Source organism: Argiope bruennichi, chromosome 10, assembly GCF_947563725.1.
Source record: "Argiope bruennichi chromosome 10, qqArgBrue1.1, whole genome shotgun sequence".
Classification (NCBI taxonomy): Eukaryota; Metazoa; Arthropoda; class Arachnida; order Araneae; family Araneidae; genus Argiope; species Argiope bruennichi.
In genome coordinates, this window is record NC_079160.1 from 68,343,749 (window position 1) to 68,361,922 (window position 18,174).

General features: G+C 27.5%; 2 protein-coding genes across 6 annotated transcripts in view; both read right to left on the reverse strand.

Moving 5' to 3' along the window:
• LOC129987816 (uncharacterized) overlaps positions 1-18,174 on the reverse strand; it is a 64,042-nt gene that overhangs the window by 31,526 nt on the left and 14,342 nt on the right. The window lies entirely within an intron of this gene.
• LOC129987815 (uncharacterized) overlaps positions 1-18,174 on the reverse strand; it is a 30,983-nt gene that overhangs the window by 4,081 nt on the left and 8,728 nt on the right. Inside the window, exon 1 of one of the 5 annotated variants that reach the window (XM_056095753.1) lies at positions 14,050-14,125. The exons of 2 other annotated variants lie outside the window; for them this stretch is intronic. In XM_056095753.1, coding sequence (XP_055951728.1) covers positions 14,050-14,056 — 7 coding nt within the window. In that variant the 5' untranslated portion in view covers positions 14,057-14,125. Of the gene's footprint in view, positions 1-4,279; positions 4,302-4,367; positions 4,590-14,049; positions 14,126-18,174 lie in introns of those variants that run through there. 2 more of the 5 variants (XM_056095754.1, XM_056095757.1) reach the window with 2 other exon arrangements.

Genomic DNA, 18,174 nt, shown 5'->3' on the forward strand with positions numbered 1-18,174 from the left:
TAAATATGTTAAAATTTGTAGCTAAGAAAAGCAAATATTTATTTTGAACACCTTTTTTTTGTGACCATTTGGATAAAAAAATTTATATACATCGACAGGGGTAAGTAGTAGTAAGTAGTAAGACCATTTAGCAAGTTTCATTAACTTAAGAAGTTTCGTTTTTGAGTTATTGCTTACTCAAGCATAAAACGACCTACCAAAAGATAGTTAATATCTTGATGGACTTGAGCTCAAATTTGATACATAAATATATATTGTTTTGACGATAAAATCATGTGCAAATTTTCATTAATCTACTTGTAAAGTGTTGAATTATGAAATTCACAAACAATCGGTTAGTCTGAATTTCCGTTGATAGATTTTGCATCAAATTTGGTAATCTACTATTATGATATAAATACAACATGCCGATTTTCATTTGTTTAGTTTGTTGCATTTTTGAATTATTGCTCATGGATAGATAGACGGCTTTCTAAAATGTTATTTCGTATTCGGGACTAAGACGCGGGGATTCATTCAAGTCTTGAGATCCAATATTTAACGTTTTCAAAGCATTTTCTTTTTCTATTTGGCATATAGAAAAGAATAAAAGTAAACAAATAATTAACTTATGAACTTTATTTTAAATTTCTGATACTTTTAAATAAATCTGGATAGGGTAAATATATTTATATAATACTGTTTTAAAATTATTATTCTTTTTAAATGAATTTGCATTAGTAATCTTAGAGTTATAATAAGAGAGTAATTTATTAATATTACAGTTACACGAATTCTCAATTATGCGCCGTTTTGAGTCAGTCAGTTCAAAGATGCATAAAGCTGCTTTACTGTGATTTAATACATACCAAAATAAGTTAGACAGACAAAAAAAACATGCACCAATAAATTAATAGTATATTGCATATGTATCTATTATTAGAACGAATAATTCAGCTCATTATTTTAAAAGCACGATGGAACCGATATAAAAACTAAAAGCATTTCTCTCTTAGATGCATAGTCAAAAATGTTTTCAAAAATAAAATAAAAGTTAAAAACACGATCATCAAAATTTGTAACCATTTCAAATCAACTCAAAATATTTTTGTTTACATTTTGCACCAATATACAGTCAGGTTTTAACTTAATGTTGCCAAACGCATACATCTAAATATTAATTTTACTTACCGAAGACGTGAAAGCAAAAATATTTATCAAATGGAAAATAATTCAAATTTTTTCAACAAATTATCGACATAAAAATGTATTTTCACTTAAAACAATCTGAAATTAACGTGATAAGTTTCATAAGATGATATATTACCTGTAAATTATGAAATAATGAGTAAAACTCGGCATAAATTCTCATTCTCTTAAGCCAGATTGTTAAATTTAAGAACTACGGAATTTGTCAGATAATTTTTTTTGTAGTAGTTGTTCATTTAGAAAAGTTTTTTACATTTTAATTAGATTGTTAACGGTACTTCCTTACTATAGCAGGCACTGAGATTCAATCGCTAAGCAATCAAAATATATCACTGAGATAGCGGTGAAAATCCTCAGTGAAAAAAAAAATTGGCGAAATTATTGCGATCTTGGCGTAATCCTAAAGTTGACAAGTAAGCAAGGAAACCGTGACGATAAGGAAGTAACTTTTTAATTAGTATTTCTCTGAAGAGCAAACATATCATTCAATAAATCTTTGCATTTATCAGTACTCTCAAAATTATAATTAAATGTGTACATTCATCAGTATTAATAAAATTAGAAATAAATATTAAAAAATACGAAAATAAATTTCGTATCAATATTGATATATTTTTGCTAGCAGCATTGGCACAACTTTATTTAGCAGTTGCATCACTAAATCGCAATCAAGTGTTTTTTTTTTGACAAAAAGACTAATTTCTGATAAGAGAATTGTAATATAATTTCATCCGTTTTAGATTATACGCTATAGATGTTAAATCTGTGTACCAAATCTTATCGATCTTACTCTCTTCGTTTTGTAGTCATCGTATTAACTTATATTCGAACGGCCGGATAGATGGATTTCCTCAGAACAGATTGAACTCAAAATTTGATATTTATCTGCAAATTTGGAGTTAAGATTGTATACCAAATTTTAACCGTCTAGTTCAAAGCTTATTTGAATTATATTTGTCACATGCGAAAAAACACACATCAATTTTCCAAAAATCGAACTCACGGAGGTCTAAAACGTGGAGATTCGTCAAAATCTCCACGTTTTATTCTCCAATAGTTTTTCTAAAATCTCCAATAGTTTGATTTTTTTCGACGATTACAATACTTTTTCTATACTTCGTTTATGAGAGTAAAGCGATTACAAAAGTCACAATGAACTTTCTTTACGTTTTATGAGCATTTTTAAAAAGTCTTGAAAACACGAAAGAAAACATTTTTAAGAATCAAGTGAGAAATGTTGAAATGTTAATACCAGGAGCATTTATAACTATATTCATTAGGTTGATCTCATTAGACCACTGCATAAGTTTTGATGATATTGTATTAAAAGTAAACATTCCAAAAATCATTCTAAAGAAACAATGTATATTTGTTCCAAACAACCTACTTTTCTTCATAAACTAAAAAGACAATAAAAAAATCAAATTCTACAGATTGCAGCATAATACTTTTCTAATTTTGTAATCATTTGCAAAAGAATAGCCAAAATTTTTTATTGCTCTTCTTCCTCGAGTAATAAAAATTTTGCAATGCTATTTAATTATATTTCCCATGGTCTTGACTGTTCTAAGCAAACACTTCAGAATGCTATAATACTTAAGAATGAAAAAAATATTTTCATTTTTTTTTAAATAATGATTTTTTGTTTGGGAAGATTAAATGCAGCTAAAAAATGAGAAGAGTATAAAAAAAATGTGAAAAAACTAGAACAACTAGAACAGTTCCTAGCTCAAAACATCGTAACTTGAAGACCTTAGGCTTAATTCTTTTAATTTCATTTTCCTTTTTTGAATTTGTTATTAATTATACAACAATGATTAGGTGACCGTAAAAAATACATTTATTTTTCACCCTACGCACGTATATATGAAATAAAGAAAGTTATTGCTGTAAAATTTTCTTAAAATGTGTTTAGAATATTATTGTAGAGAAAAAAAAATTTGTTAATAAAATTGATTTGACCCAAACGTTTAAGTTTAGAATTATAAAATAGTTTTTGTACAATAATATGCAGGAAAAAAAGAGTCAAAACTGAATCTATTTTCAATTAAAATTTTTGAGAAACATTTTTTAATGATATTTTTTATTCAAAAAGGAAATACCTGCCAAATTTAGTAACATTTCTAACTATCGCCTCTATTATTTTGAATGATTTTTTCTCAAAAGGTTGTGTATGTGGCGTAATGGAATTTGCAGAAAGCATTCTGTCTTTAGACGCTATCATTTTAAAAAGAAGAAAGACAAAATATTTTAAAAATGTAAACAAAGAAAGATAATTTTATAAAATTAATGATGATATTTTTAATAATTTACTTATATTAAAGGCTCCATAACCTACACATACGCATACATAAAAATGTTTTAAATGCTTTCACTGCAAGAGTCAATGCATCGTGCAATTTTCAATGCATCGTGACGAAAGTAAAAGCAATAATTAAAGTGAACATTATTGTTTTCCTTTAAGCAATGCACAGATAAATAAAAACAAGGATTAAAAATGTAAATATAGTAAAACATGTAAATATTAAATGCAATAATTCAGTTTAGAAATAAAGAATGAGAAAAATATACTTATAGAAAGACAAGCTGATATTTGAACCGAAATTCTGCCGACAAAAAATGAAAAATAACTTCTAAGAACAAATAAATTCACCTAAGCAGCAGAAATGAAATTGTAATAATTATTTTATCGAATTAAATATTTATTGGGAAACATTAAATACTATAGATATAAATATTAAATGCAATAATTCAGTTTAGAAATAGAGAATGAGAAAAAATATACTTATAGAAAGACAAGCTGATAATTGGAACAGAAATAGATTCTGCCTGTAAAATGAAAAATAGCTACGAAGAACAAATAAATTCACCTTAGCAGCGAAAATGAAATTGCAATAATTATTATGCTGAATTAAATATTTATTGGGAACTGAGAGTGCGATAAAAATAAATGTGCAAAAATAGAATACCGAAACAGTACATAGTCCAAATTAACTAATTTAAAATATCGAATAAAAGTTGAAGTATTAATACCTATATCTATAATAATTAAATTTTATTTTATATGCATTTACAAATACTACTTAGGTACCTATTTATAACGACAAGAACCTGAATTAAATAAAAACACGTCGTTCAAATTCTTTGGATTTTTAAAATAGAGACACTCCGAAACTTACCTCCGAACTACCATGGATACGCGCGATATTTACCTTAGCACGTGTCTTCACAGAACAATAGAGTATAATGTTATGAAATTTCAAAGAGAATAGAAACGTACGCGGAATAAGCTTGCGAAGTACGAGCGATCGAAAGCATTTCCAAGAATATTAAACCGTGTTTAATTTCGTTTTGCTTGCATTTAATCAAGCGGCAGACGCATGAAAAAGCTTCGTTTTGACTAGTTCCTGTTTAGGTTTCAAAATCCGTATTGAGGATTATAGTAAACATTTACCACTACGCGTTTAAAATTCATGCAGCTGCACGGTTGCTTTCTAAATGTTATATTGAGTGAGCTCATGTTTTTCTTATTTGTTATTTCCAACTAATTTAGATAAGCTACATTCCCTTGAGCATTGCAAGTATACGATCGATATAAAGTTTTCTGGAGAAGAATATTTTGTAATGGATTAAATATGTTTTAATAACTCATCTACGTTTTAAATTCCTTTAAAATAAAACATATCAACTGTACTAAATAGACTGTGATCTGTTACAATAAATAAGCAAATCAAAATTTTTGGATGACTGATAAATTCGGAGAAAACTCTTTTGTTCTATTTTATTTGAGAGATTAAAATATTGTGGGAAATATTTTACTACACAAAATGGTAATGAAATTGTTATTATTATACTCTTAATTGTACAATTTTTTTTGCAATCTAATTAGATGACTTCTTTGGGTTTGTAAACATACTGTCGAATTGAACCAGCTAATAATCTTTAGAATACTTGCGATATTTATGATACATTATATTCAGAGTTTAGCCCTGTAAAGGACGATTTTTAATAGTCATGCCTCAATATTCATATTACATTAAACGCTTACAGATAATATGCAACCTATAAACATTATCATATTAAAAACCAGTGCGAGTGACCTGCTCAAAACTGTTTTACATGCACTCTAATAAAAGTGTTATCTCATAGAACATTTTGAGTGACATTGGCATACAATAATTATGAAATATTAACTTTTGGCGTGAATTTAGCATTTTTACTGAATCTATCATAGGATTTTTAGCGATTACTTCCTGACATACGCTTAATAACGTCCGAAAATCGAATTTATTTTTTAGACAATTTTTTCCCTACCGATTGAAGCAAAAATTTTACACAGAGTTACACTCGTAGCCACAAAAGCAGATACCAAATTTTGTATAATTAAGTCACTGCCTTTTTGAGCTATCGTGTTTACATGTTTCTGAAATCATAGCCCGACAGATGGTCAACTCTTTGTTGGGTTTGGCTCTAAATTTGACAAATGCCTACTCTATGGATATTAGATCTATGCATCAAATTTTATTTATCTAATTCTTTTCGTTTTGTATTTATCGTGTTTACTTTTATTTTTAAAGCCCGACAGATAGACTTCATCTGAATTGAATAAAATTTACACAAAGTTTTGACGAAATCTACAAATTTCATCAAATCGTATACCAATTTTTATCCGTGTTACTCAAAGTGTTTTGAGTTATCTTTGGTGCAAACAGACAGAGACAGACAGTTTTTTAAATGTGTTTTTACTATTAATGTGTAATGTGTAATAATTTTTTTAAATGTGTTTTTAGTATTAATGTGTAATAATTTTTTTAAATGTGTTTTTAGTATTAATGTGTAATAATTTTTTTAAATGTGTTTTTAGTATTAATGTATAATAATTTTTTTAGATGTATTTTAAGTAGGTCTAAAACTTGGAGATTCGTCGGAATCTCGAGTTCGAATTTTTTGACATTACTGTACTTTCTCCATACTTCGTATACGAAAAAGTAAAAACTGATTGTAATTCATACTCCGAAAAACCAGCAGAGATATTTTTTTTTAATATACGGAAAATTTTTACTAAAAATAAAGTAATTCATTATAGTTTCAACACCAGTTGCCAACACATACATTTCAAATCTGAGAAAATAATCAAAATTCCAGTTCTTGCACTTGAGCGTATTGCCATCCGATTCTAAAACACATTTTATTTCCGGTTCATCGGTTACAAAACTGAGATGTAATCAATGAAAAACATAGAAAGAAATTTTAGAATAATTTTAACACTTGCAAATCAATGATGAGCTGCAATTTGAAGCCTAAATTATTATTGTGTTCAATAAATAAATGAACACTCTCCATAAGAATTTTGAAAAAAAAAATAATCCTATTTTATAACAATACGAGATTTACAGAAGATGTTGATATATTTTGGAAACAATTTTAATATAAATACCAAATTCGTTGCTTGTAAAAAAAAGAAAGAAAGAGAAAGCGTATCAGCATACGTATTATTTCAGAAATTAAAAATCGTCTGCTGCATTATTTTTCGCTGTTTATTGGCATTAGTGTGAATTCCTTCCGAAGGTTTGTTATTTGTTCTTTCTAAACATTTTTAATAAAAGGATATATTCGCATTCTGTTGTTAAAAAATCTTTACAAAATATGGCTATTGAGCTTTGAAGCGTAAAATAGATGATCTATACTCAAAGGGAAGAAATAAATAACTCCAGAAGCTTAAAGTTAAACGAAGAAAACTGGACATGGAAAATTCATAACAGGTATTTATATTTTAAATTCTGAAATATTCGAAATAAACATTTATTTCTTCAATCGGAAATTCAACGAAATCTTTTAGAATTATGAAAAATTATGAATTGCAAATAAAATAGTTAAGAAATATTTGAATTTAATTTAAACACTAAGTTATGTGCAGTTCTATTTCCGTCTTAACTTGTTACTGAACAAAAATGAAAAAAATATTAAATCATATGAAATTAAATTGATTATATTCAATATCGTTAAATATTACATTAAAAAAATATTTATTAATTGGTGCTATTTTATATGCTGTTGTTTTATTAATTTCTATAATTTTTTAATTTTTTTCTATATTTAAGAAACGAAGTATTTGTATGTGTGTGTGTGTGGTGATACTCTATGGATTGACCACGATTGACCTAGAGCTATCAAAATCGGTGCAGATTATGTTTAAAAAGATGATTACGTACACTTTTCATTCATTTCATTTCGATTTCATTTTAAATTTCAATTAATTAAAAATTAAACAAGATTTTGAAGCTGTATGTTCTATCGTTATAGCTTCCAAAAATATTACTGCACAAAATTGATTTTTATACCATAGAAATTTTTTTTTAAAATTGCCTTAGTTATCAATTTAGTTTTGTACAGATTTTTCTGACTACAATTTTTTAATTATAATTCTTGCTTAATTTTCAACAAAACATTTAATAATTTCAATGAAATTTAAACCTCCTTCAACAAATATTTAATCGCTTTGAATTTTTTCTATTGTTGAGAGTCAAGGAAGTAAATTTTTCTTTTTTTTACACAACTTTTATGAGGAAGGAGACAGGAGAGTTACAATACAGCGAAAAATGTTGTAAAATTAGATTTGATTACCTGTAAACTTAAGCCTTTAGTTGTACTATGGTGTTATGAGAGTTGAATTCATTGGTCAAATTTCTACTTTGTTGCGAGAATTACGGATATCAATTTAAGCATGAGAGATTAATTTAATTAATCACAACTAGCACGCCTAGATAAAACAACTAGTTACTTAATGAGGCAAATTAAATTAAAACTATTAGAACTTGAAGAAAATTAAATAGATTTAATTTTATAACTGGATTGCATCTTAAATGGAGTGAATGCATCAATGGAATGAATACCAAAATAAATGCAATTATTACTATGACATTCAACATTTTCAGCTACAAAAATGGAGTCAATTTACATAATATAAAAGTTGCATGACTAATGTAGCTGCTCGTGTCATTAGATCTCAGATCGTAAAGCAGTAATTTGCCATCTTTATTTCTGTTTCAAAATAAACGATAGATTTTAAAATTACATTGCATGTTACACTTATCATGCATCACTTTAACGCGAATTGACTTGATAAATATATATAGGCAAGACACATTAAAAAAAAGCCAATGATCTCCCAGAAACTTTCTCGCATTCCATCCAATAAAAGATTTATTCATTTCCTCTCCTAATAAAAATGGGGATCATGGGTAATGCCACGATTGTCTTGCATGTCAGTGGCGAAAAGTAGTTGCTAAATATAGATCTTTGTAGTGAATCTTGCATTTTAACTGAATCTATCGTGTGAATATGCACTTTGGGAAACTTCCTTCTGACCGATTTGAACCAGAATTTGATATTGAACTACAGTTGTAGTCGAAAGATCTCATATCGAATTTCGTTAATTTAAGTCATACCTTTTTTGAATAATTGCATTTACTGGCAGATGGTAAAACAGACTGAAAGATGATCACTCTTTTGACAAATTTGATAAGAATCTATACGCTCATTTTAGATGCTAAAACTGTGCATCAAATTTTATCTATCTCGCTCTTTACGTTTGTAGTCATGGAGTCTACTTGATCTCGGCAGACAGACTACTATGCAATGGAATTCGATCAAAATTTGATTAAAAACTGCAAATTTATTCTAAAATACATATACTAAATTTAATCCCACTAGCTCAAAGCGGCTTATTTTAGTTATCGTATTCCCAAACAGATAGACGTACTGCCAAATATGTTATTTTCGAACTCAGTGAGATCTGGAACATGGAGATTCGTCAAACTTTCGTCAAAATTCGTTCAAATGTGAATTTTTGGAGGATTATGATACTTCGTGTTCGAGAAAGAAATTAAATAGTTATTAATAACTATATTTAAACTTTTAAACAGTTATTAGTATCCATATATCGTGTATGAGAAAATAAAAACAAAAAATGGTTGTATCTTTATGGTTTCATGCTATGCAATGTCTAGATTCGAGCGAGCGTTTAAGACAGGTAACATCTATAGATATATTTTTGAAATTTTGAGGAATACAAATTTGTTAAGAAGGTTACATAAATTGTCATAGTTGTATTCCATTTTATTTTTGAATTATTGCCTCAATACAAATACGAAATGACTAACCTAGTTTCAAAATCAGATTTTTTTTTCTAATTCATGTCATCGAGAAATTAAACATCAGGAAAGTCTGAAACATCGTCTACAATACCCTGTAAATACAGAGGATGTCCATTCTCATCTTGGCTCTGTAGTCAGTTTATAAATTTTCAGAGATAGACATATACTTTCGATGGAAAAATTCTATAAATGATGTAAAGTGTTATATTTTATGTTATTTGAGTTAACAAATCTACTGCTTTATAAATTGCGAAATTTAGAATCTGTATATACTTGTTAGTCCCTATAGTTATAATTCTTTTAATTAATTTCCGTCATTTTTAAATATACCAGGTAAATTATTTTTTACACACTAAAATTTAAAAAAAAAAAAATAACGTTTCACTCGTTTTCTAACAAGACTGATCGAGTTTTGAATTTCGTTATTAAATTATTTTTATTATTTAAAATTCTATTGTAAAAAAATAATTTACAAAATATCACTAATAGAACCAAGGGACTGTAAAAAAATTTGTATTTCTTAATCTTTTACCGCATTACATTTAATGACTGCAGCACAACATGAAATGAAATAAATGATGAATTCTTTATATAATTTAAAGCATTTTTTTTTAATTGCAATGATATGCTTCATTCTAATGGTTTTGTAATTAGCAATTAAACTATTAATTAGAGTGACTATTCGCATTCGAAAAATTAAAACTCTATCTTAAAAAAAATATCTCTGTTATCAAACGCGTCTTTTTTTTTTATTGCATGCAGCCCTATTGATGTAATATAACTGATCAAATTCATCACGATCTAGCCATAAAATCAGAGATACAAGAACTTGTTGAGCTTATTTCAGCAAATTATGAAAACGTTACAAGCTGAATATACCAATTAAGGTAAAAGATTTATTTAGATTACTATTTAAACAGTTATTTGCTTTCAGAAAGGATATGCTGCTCAAAATCTAGCTTGAATTCCTGGTATTCAATATATATCCGCTCATCTCTTTGTTCAGCTTTGCGTTATTTATTTCTAATCTAGAAAATAAATGGAATCGTGTAGAACTGAAACGAGAAGATTTAAATAAGCACGATGGGAATGTTTAGCCTGTGGTCAAGAATTTTTCATTGTATTCCAATAAATTTTAAAAAAACCATAAAAACATTGAACACTTTAATCGACACCTTAAAAGCTACTGCTTTATTGAGTCGATTTGTTCTTGTTTCAAATGCATTGTGATGATTTAATTATCAAATGCATTATGTCTTTTTTTTAGGAGGAAAATGTCACAGCATAGTTTAAGACAATACAGAATCAGATATCAGAGGATTTTAACTAAATTATTATTTTTTCTGATAACATTTGTTATGTGATTTCCACATTATGCTAATTCATCTTATATTTAAAATATTATTTTAAAGTACTGAATTATGCATCTGAATCTATACTAATATTAAAAGAAAATGCGTGTGTGTATGTTGGCGCTCTATAAGACAGACAATTTAGCCTAGAGCTACTATATTTGGTACGGACATACTTTGGAGGTTAGAAATGAGCATTCAAAAGTGATTTATTTTAAAACATTAATTAATTAAAAATCATTAAAAATTTTCCACTTTTCCCTATATTTTATCTGTGCTATAAAATATTATTGCACAAAATGTTTTACGCATTTGAAAAATTATTTTTTAATGATATCAATCTAATTACTGTACATTGTTTTAGCTATTTTTAATTATTTATTAAATTATTTTTAAACTGATTATGTAACAATACATTTCATTGTTATAGAGAAGCTCAAAAAGTTTTCAGTGTTTAGGAAAATAATTAACAACGTGATTTTTTTCCCTAGCTAAAAGTAAAGAAGATGTATTTTTTTCTCTCTCTTTCTATAACACTAATATACGTGACACATTAATCTTTTTTATTGCTTACTGTCGAATGGCAACAGTCAAATGTAAGTAAATCTTTTAGAACATTTCAGACCTCTTCATTAAACGCTTTTACAGCTGCTATTTCTAAACACTTCACTAATTAATGGAGCTTCAAATTATTATAAAAAATATTATGGTGAGAGCTCGCCGTGTCACCATAAACTCTATTCTGCTAGAGGAAAAAGATGTAAAAGAAACCAAGAAAGAGAAATCAAACAGAAAGTTTAATACAACGTTAAATAAACGTAAATGTCACCCAAATGAGTAATCGCTATGAATTAGTACCAAATTTGGCAGGTAATTATTTTTTGGGTAGTAGTTGCTTATTTAGAAAAGAGTTTCAAATTTTAATTAGATTGCTAATGTTAGTTCCTTATTATAATTGACCCCTGAGATTCAATTGCCAAACAATCAAGATATATCATTCAGATTGTAAAAATCCATCTTTTATATTAAAAAAAACTGGCGAAATTATAATTACGATCTTGGCGTAATCCTTACGTTGACGAGTAAGCCCGGAAACCGTTACGATAAGGAAGCAACTTTTTAATTAGTATTTTTCTGAAGTGAAAACCCTACCAGTCAATAAATATTTGCATTGATCATTCGCAAAGTCACAATTAAATGAGTACATTCATCAGTATTAATAAAATTACATTTAAATATCTGTTTAATATCAATATTGATTTTTTGCTCAATTTTGCAAGCAGCAGCTTTATTTAGCAATTGCATCATTAAATTTTAGTCAAGTTCCTTTTTGACTTGGAGAACAATTTCTGATAAATGAATCGTAAAGTAATTTCATCATTTTAGATTAAGAATTTTCCTGAATATAAAACAAAATCTATAAAAAATTGGCAAATTTCGCTCACAAGATATTTTCACAAGATTTTGCTACATAATACAGTCGAAAAATCATATGTTGCAAGATGGAAGTTGAATGGCAAAAGTCAAATGTAAACAAATACGTTTTTAAAACTGCATTTTTTAATGCTTTGTTGATTGGAGTGGTAAATGGAGCTGTAAAAAATTATTAAAAATGTTCTGGTCGCTATAAACTTTGTTCAGTAACAGGAAAGAGATAAAAGAAATCAAGAAATAGGGGCCAAATAGAAAGTATAATCCATCACGAAAAAAAAGGCTTAATTGTCATCGTGAGTAATTACTACAACTTATATATGGAAATTTATGTCCATATCTTTCAAAACTATTATTTTATAAAAATGGCTTTTCATTATCTTAAAGCTCAAACAATTACCCATTTAATAATAATAATTTCTTTTTTTGTGTGATTTTTTTAAAAAAAAAATTAAATGCGAATATAATTTTTAATTTTGATAAATGGACGAGTTGCAATTAAATTTTACTGGCTCATATTTTTTAGAAAACAAGATTTTGCCAATGATCCATGAAACAAACTAAGAAATCCATTTTCGATTTATTCCCCCATAATTATGCTATTTGAACATAACATCAAACATGGCTTTCAAGAGTATCTATAGCTCTGTTTTTAATATTGTGATGAAATTCAAATTCATCCATCATAATATTCAATCAGATGCTTTTGTCACTGTTAAAATTAATATAATAAAATGCCTTTTTTGAGGATTAATTTCGAATTATCATTTTCACTATCTTTTTATTTCGTAGTTTATACATTTTTCAATTTACACTTGGGGTAGTTAGTAGCATATTGATTTATATAAGTAGTATCAAATAATAAAGTGAAATAAAAAGTGTGCTTTCCATATTCATGGTTTAGCAGAATAAATAGCCAGTAATCTGGGCAAAATAAACTTGTCGTCAAAAGCGAATAGTTCTGTTTAATATTGTTCAATTTCTTTAAGGACTAAGAAAGTGATATAACAGTTTCAGAGAAGTTAGAAGATAAATGAACCGAAAATTACTTTTTTTTACTAACACTATGATGTCATGTTATTTAATTCATTAGTTTGGTTTATAGGACAGGCGCATGGTTGTTAAAATAACACGGCTTTAATAACAATCACAATTTAATACTGAAAAAACATGAACCATATACAGCAAATCGATCAAAAGAGATTTAATGGAATCACAACCAGTATTTCCAGCAAACCAGATGGATCAGAATCAGTCAAAGTCAGCAAATATACAAGAAAAAAATTTAAGAGGGAACACCTATTTGGGCCATGTTTCAGAGTTTTTCGAATACAAAAGTTTATAATCAAAGTATTGTGCCAATTTATCCAATATTAATATAAAAAATATAAAAGGTATAATCATAATTTGCGAGTTAATCTAATTAAGCTAATTGAATCTACTAACTCTTAATTAATTAGACCAATTAGTCTAATTAATTAGTCAGACTTAAGTAAATTTGACAAATTAAATTTAAATCAAAATTCTTTTCAAATCCATTTGAATTCTAATATATTTAACAACTAAATTCTTTATTCGTGTTTTAGAAATTTTTTTGAAACAATAAAATGACTAACGGTAAAAGTTAATTATAACAGGATAAAATTAAATGAAAAACAATAATTATTTTTAGCCATATTACTCTATTTTAAATTAAAAGATAATGCTTTTGAAAAATCAGATAAATTGGAAACATGAAAATTTTGAAGTGTAGCATGTGAATACACTTTTAAGACTGTGTCATAATTCATATTTTAATTGTAAAAATTCTGTTAGAAAATAGCACGAATTAAAGAAATGTTTTAAATTTTTTTAATAAAATTTATGTAACGCAAAACAAAAAATCATTTGAAGGAAAAAAGGTAGATATGAGACACGAATACCTGTCATCGTGATGTTGAAGTAACAAGACCATCAAGAGAAAAAGCTGATGTCACACTTTGCCAGTGCGAATCAAGAGGTACAAGAAACGAAAAGGAAAAAAAAAAGTCTTTTGGCACAGTATGCTCTGTCTAGGACCTGTCAACTTCCATGATTTAAGTTTACTCAAGGGTAGATATTTTCAAAGCGCAGCTGCTCATACATATTCAGGAGCGAAGTCAGCGATAGTTTTCAACAGATACGAAGCTTGGCGCCTTTTCTTCATAATTCAGGCATCCAGAAAGAACAATCATAAATTCAAAAGTGAAAATTACGGATACTTCTAGAAAATTTGAGAATTTTCCACACGTAGATATGTATTTTTGAATTACACGTTTAAATGCATCACGTTGATTGACTGGAAACTGATTCGTATTTAGAAGGAAAGTCAAGCATAATTTCACTGATAAAAAACAATGAAAACAATTTAGGTAAACTATGAGTGGGTTATAAATATTCTCTATTTTAAAATAAAAAAATATATAAATTTTTAAATTACAAAAATTAAGATTTAAATAATGAATAAAGATTTATCGTTAAAAATTGTAACCAGAACTTTTGCTTGGAAATGGCTGAAAAGTATTTCTAAATAGCGCAAAACCTACTTTTGAAAGACTGAAAAAACGAGATCTTGTTTATATACTTAAAATTCTAATCTTAAATTGATATAAAAAATTTCATAAGAACTGCTAAAAAATTCCAAGCAAATTCTACTTCCATGTACATAATCCTTGTTTTATACAAAAAAAGTTCATTAAAGATTCCAAGAAAATTTCACTTTTAAATACATAATCTTTGTTTCATGCTCAAATATACACATACATAATTATGATGAAATAATATCTTTCATAAGCATTAAAATCTGGTCTGAAGTGAAAATTAAAATCTGTTCTGAAGAGGAAATTTAAAACTGTTCTGAAGTGGAAATTTAAAATTGTTCTGAAATGAATATTAGACTCTGTTCTGTAATGAAAATTAAAATCTTTTCTGAAGTGGGAATTAAAAATTGTTCTGAAGGGGAATTTTTATTCTGAAGTGGTTATTAGAATCTGTTCTGAAGTGGTTATTAGAATCTGTTCTGAAGTGAATATTAGAATCGCTACTTTGCAAAAATTGCAAAATCCATTAATTTTTAAAAATATTCTTCTTCACTGATTTCAAGCATTCCAGATTAAGCTATCTTAAATGCAGATGCATTTTTATGCAATTAATGGTCCATATACAAGAGTCTAGTGAATTTCAGATAAACCCTGTCTTGCCCCGATGCATTAGTGTTCATTTCTGCATAAATTCATTTATAAGATTGGCATTTTCCTGAAGAATTATTTTATTGCTGTTTTATAGTGTTGTGAGTACATGGTTCATTGCATTTACGAATCATTGACCGAATATGTAGGCATAGCACAGGGATTCGTTACCTATGGTATATGTACTATTAGTAATATTTTTTACAGATTTTGTCATACAATTTTTATACAAAAATTTTGTGGTTGGTCGAAAATAATGTAGCTGCGAAATTCCACAAACCTATTTTCTTTTGAAAAAAATCTATTTTAATGTTTATTATTAAGTATCCGCATTTGGCGACCAGTTGGTTCGCCAAAATTAAGAGTTGCTAAAATTTTCTAATAAATACTTTATACAATTTGATCTAACGACTTCTTCAGCAAAGCATTTTTTTAAACTTTACATTTTGATTGTCATATAATTCGCACTATTTTAAAAGAGTTCATTGAGTTCTGCGTTTTCTTAATTTTTTTGTCCTCTTCGCTTAAAGTTGTACTTTAAGTTAACATAATTAAGCCAAAGTGATTAAATTAAATTAATATAAAAATGTTTTTGTTGAAGTCAATAATATTTTTTTAATATAAGTACTAAGGATGGAATCGTCCAGCACTGTAGTCTTATGTGTTCTACAGGATAGTTTTTGTAATTTAAGCAATGTATTGTGGGGTTATGCAATAAAAATTTCTCTGAATCTGAAAAAGAATTCAGTTCAATTCATGAAGAAAGATTATATTAATGAGTACGAGGATCTGTATAAAAATTTAAAATATTATAATTCATGGGAACATTTATTAATTGAAAATATAATTCTTTACTTCAATTAGACGTTTTTTCATATTCGATGTAAATATTAAAGAAGAAAGATAGAAATTAGCTGCTTGGTTTTGATTAGAATGGATGCCCGTGTAACCATGTTTGTCTTAAATAACACAGAATATTGATTTATTAATAATGATTTTAAAACGCCAAGGAAATTTTTTCTTGTACCACTATAAATAATATGTACCACATGTATGTAAAAAAATTATCATTTCATAATAATTTTTTTAATGTTAAGATGATGTAAATTCTTATTTCTGATTCAATATTTTCCAAAGTATTTCCGATAAAACAACAACATTTCGTTTAAATTTTCATTAATTAAAATTAAAAAAAATTCTTTCTGAGATGTATTTCTCTACCCATAAAAGCATATATGTACCTTGTTTAGCAGCTCTATGTCAAATAATCTAGACTGTGAAATGCCAACATCTTTAATATTTATTCTAATATGTATAATGTAATATGTATTTCTGGGAAAGGATCAGATGTCTAGTTCTTTAAAGAACGCCAATAATTACCTTCATAATGCCCTATTTTCAGAAGCATTAAAGAAAAAAGCCCTGTTTTAAAATCAAGAGCAGAGCTCTCCAAAAAGAAAAGCAAAGAGTAGAAAAATGTTGACATGGAAATATTTTCTGAGCTTAAAAAACTTCAAAAGGGAATGTTCTTTTAATTTAGTTGAAATAGCATTTAATTTAAAAGTGCGTAGAGTTAAGAACAAGAGAAACAAAAATGTAACTCGAAAGTTTTAGTGAAATTTGAATTCATGTAATTACAAATTAATTATTTTAAGATCTTAAATAAATTGAAATTATCACATTTATAATTTTTTATTTTTTCTCTCCGCTTTTAAATTGGCTCCTATGGTGACGGCCACACTGATCATATACTGTGCTAGATAAGGCTGGAGTTTCAGAAATAAATCCGATTTTAGATATTTCATGTGGCAGTTATTTCATGAATGAATTCAAAAAAAGATATTTAAAGAAGAATAAAAAAAAGATATATAAAGAATATAAGATATATATAAAGAATAAAGATATATAAAGAAGAATTTTTAGTTGAAAAAAGTAACTACATTTTCAGCAAAGAGATAAAAATAGCTTTTTCACTGTATTAAAACAGGACGTAAAAGTAGTTAAGTCAACCTTCTAACTCTCCGACCCGCCTTAAGGCACACGGATTTAAACCATAAAACTGAATGACCGGACCGCCGCAACAGCAATTGGCGGGAACTGTGGTTGAGTCCTAAGGGCCGTCACTGGCCACGGTACAACCCTCCCCGAAGGAAGTACGTCCCGTCATCGATGGGGGGAGCCAGATCCCCCACCTATTAGTGTACCCTCCAGGGTGGCGAGATCCAACCACCATGCCGGAAGCATCTCATCCTCATTTCGAGGTGCCCCCCCGAGGGTCGTAAAAGTAGTTAAATTTCAATAAAGCAAATCGACAAAGCGATAAAATTTTATAATACATTTAATCAACACTTCATACCTTTAATAAATTAAATTTTCAGCAATGCTTTGAATTAAAAATAATTTTCATTATAATATGATGAGAAGTTGCTATTTAGATATGATTTACGCTTGATACGAATAAAAACAAAATAACAAAAATTCTAAATAAAATTTTAAAATTCAAGGCTTTGAGGTGCATTGAGTCACCACTACGACTACCTGTGTGTCAAATTTCATCACTTAAGTACAATGGATCTGCTTGGATAGATTCCCAAGCACTTCATTTTAGAAGTGTAGACTAGTATCCTCAGCAAACAACCGGATTTGCATTATATTAATATGATCAATTGACCTTTTATTAAGATATTTATGAATTTGTATTGAGATATATAAATTGATTTTTAATTCGCAATTTACGTAATTTTTGAAAAAAGGAAAGCATTAATTCATACAAAAAGCTTTAAAAAAACTCGAAAATTTAAATTTGGTTTGCATTAAATATGTTAGGATTTAAGCTAAATT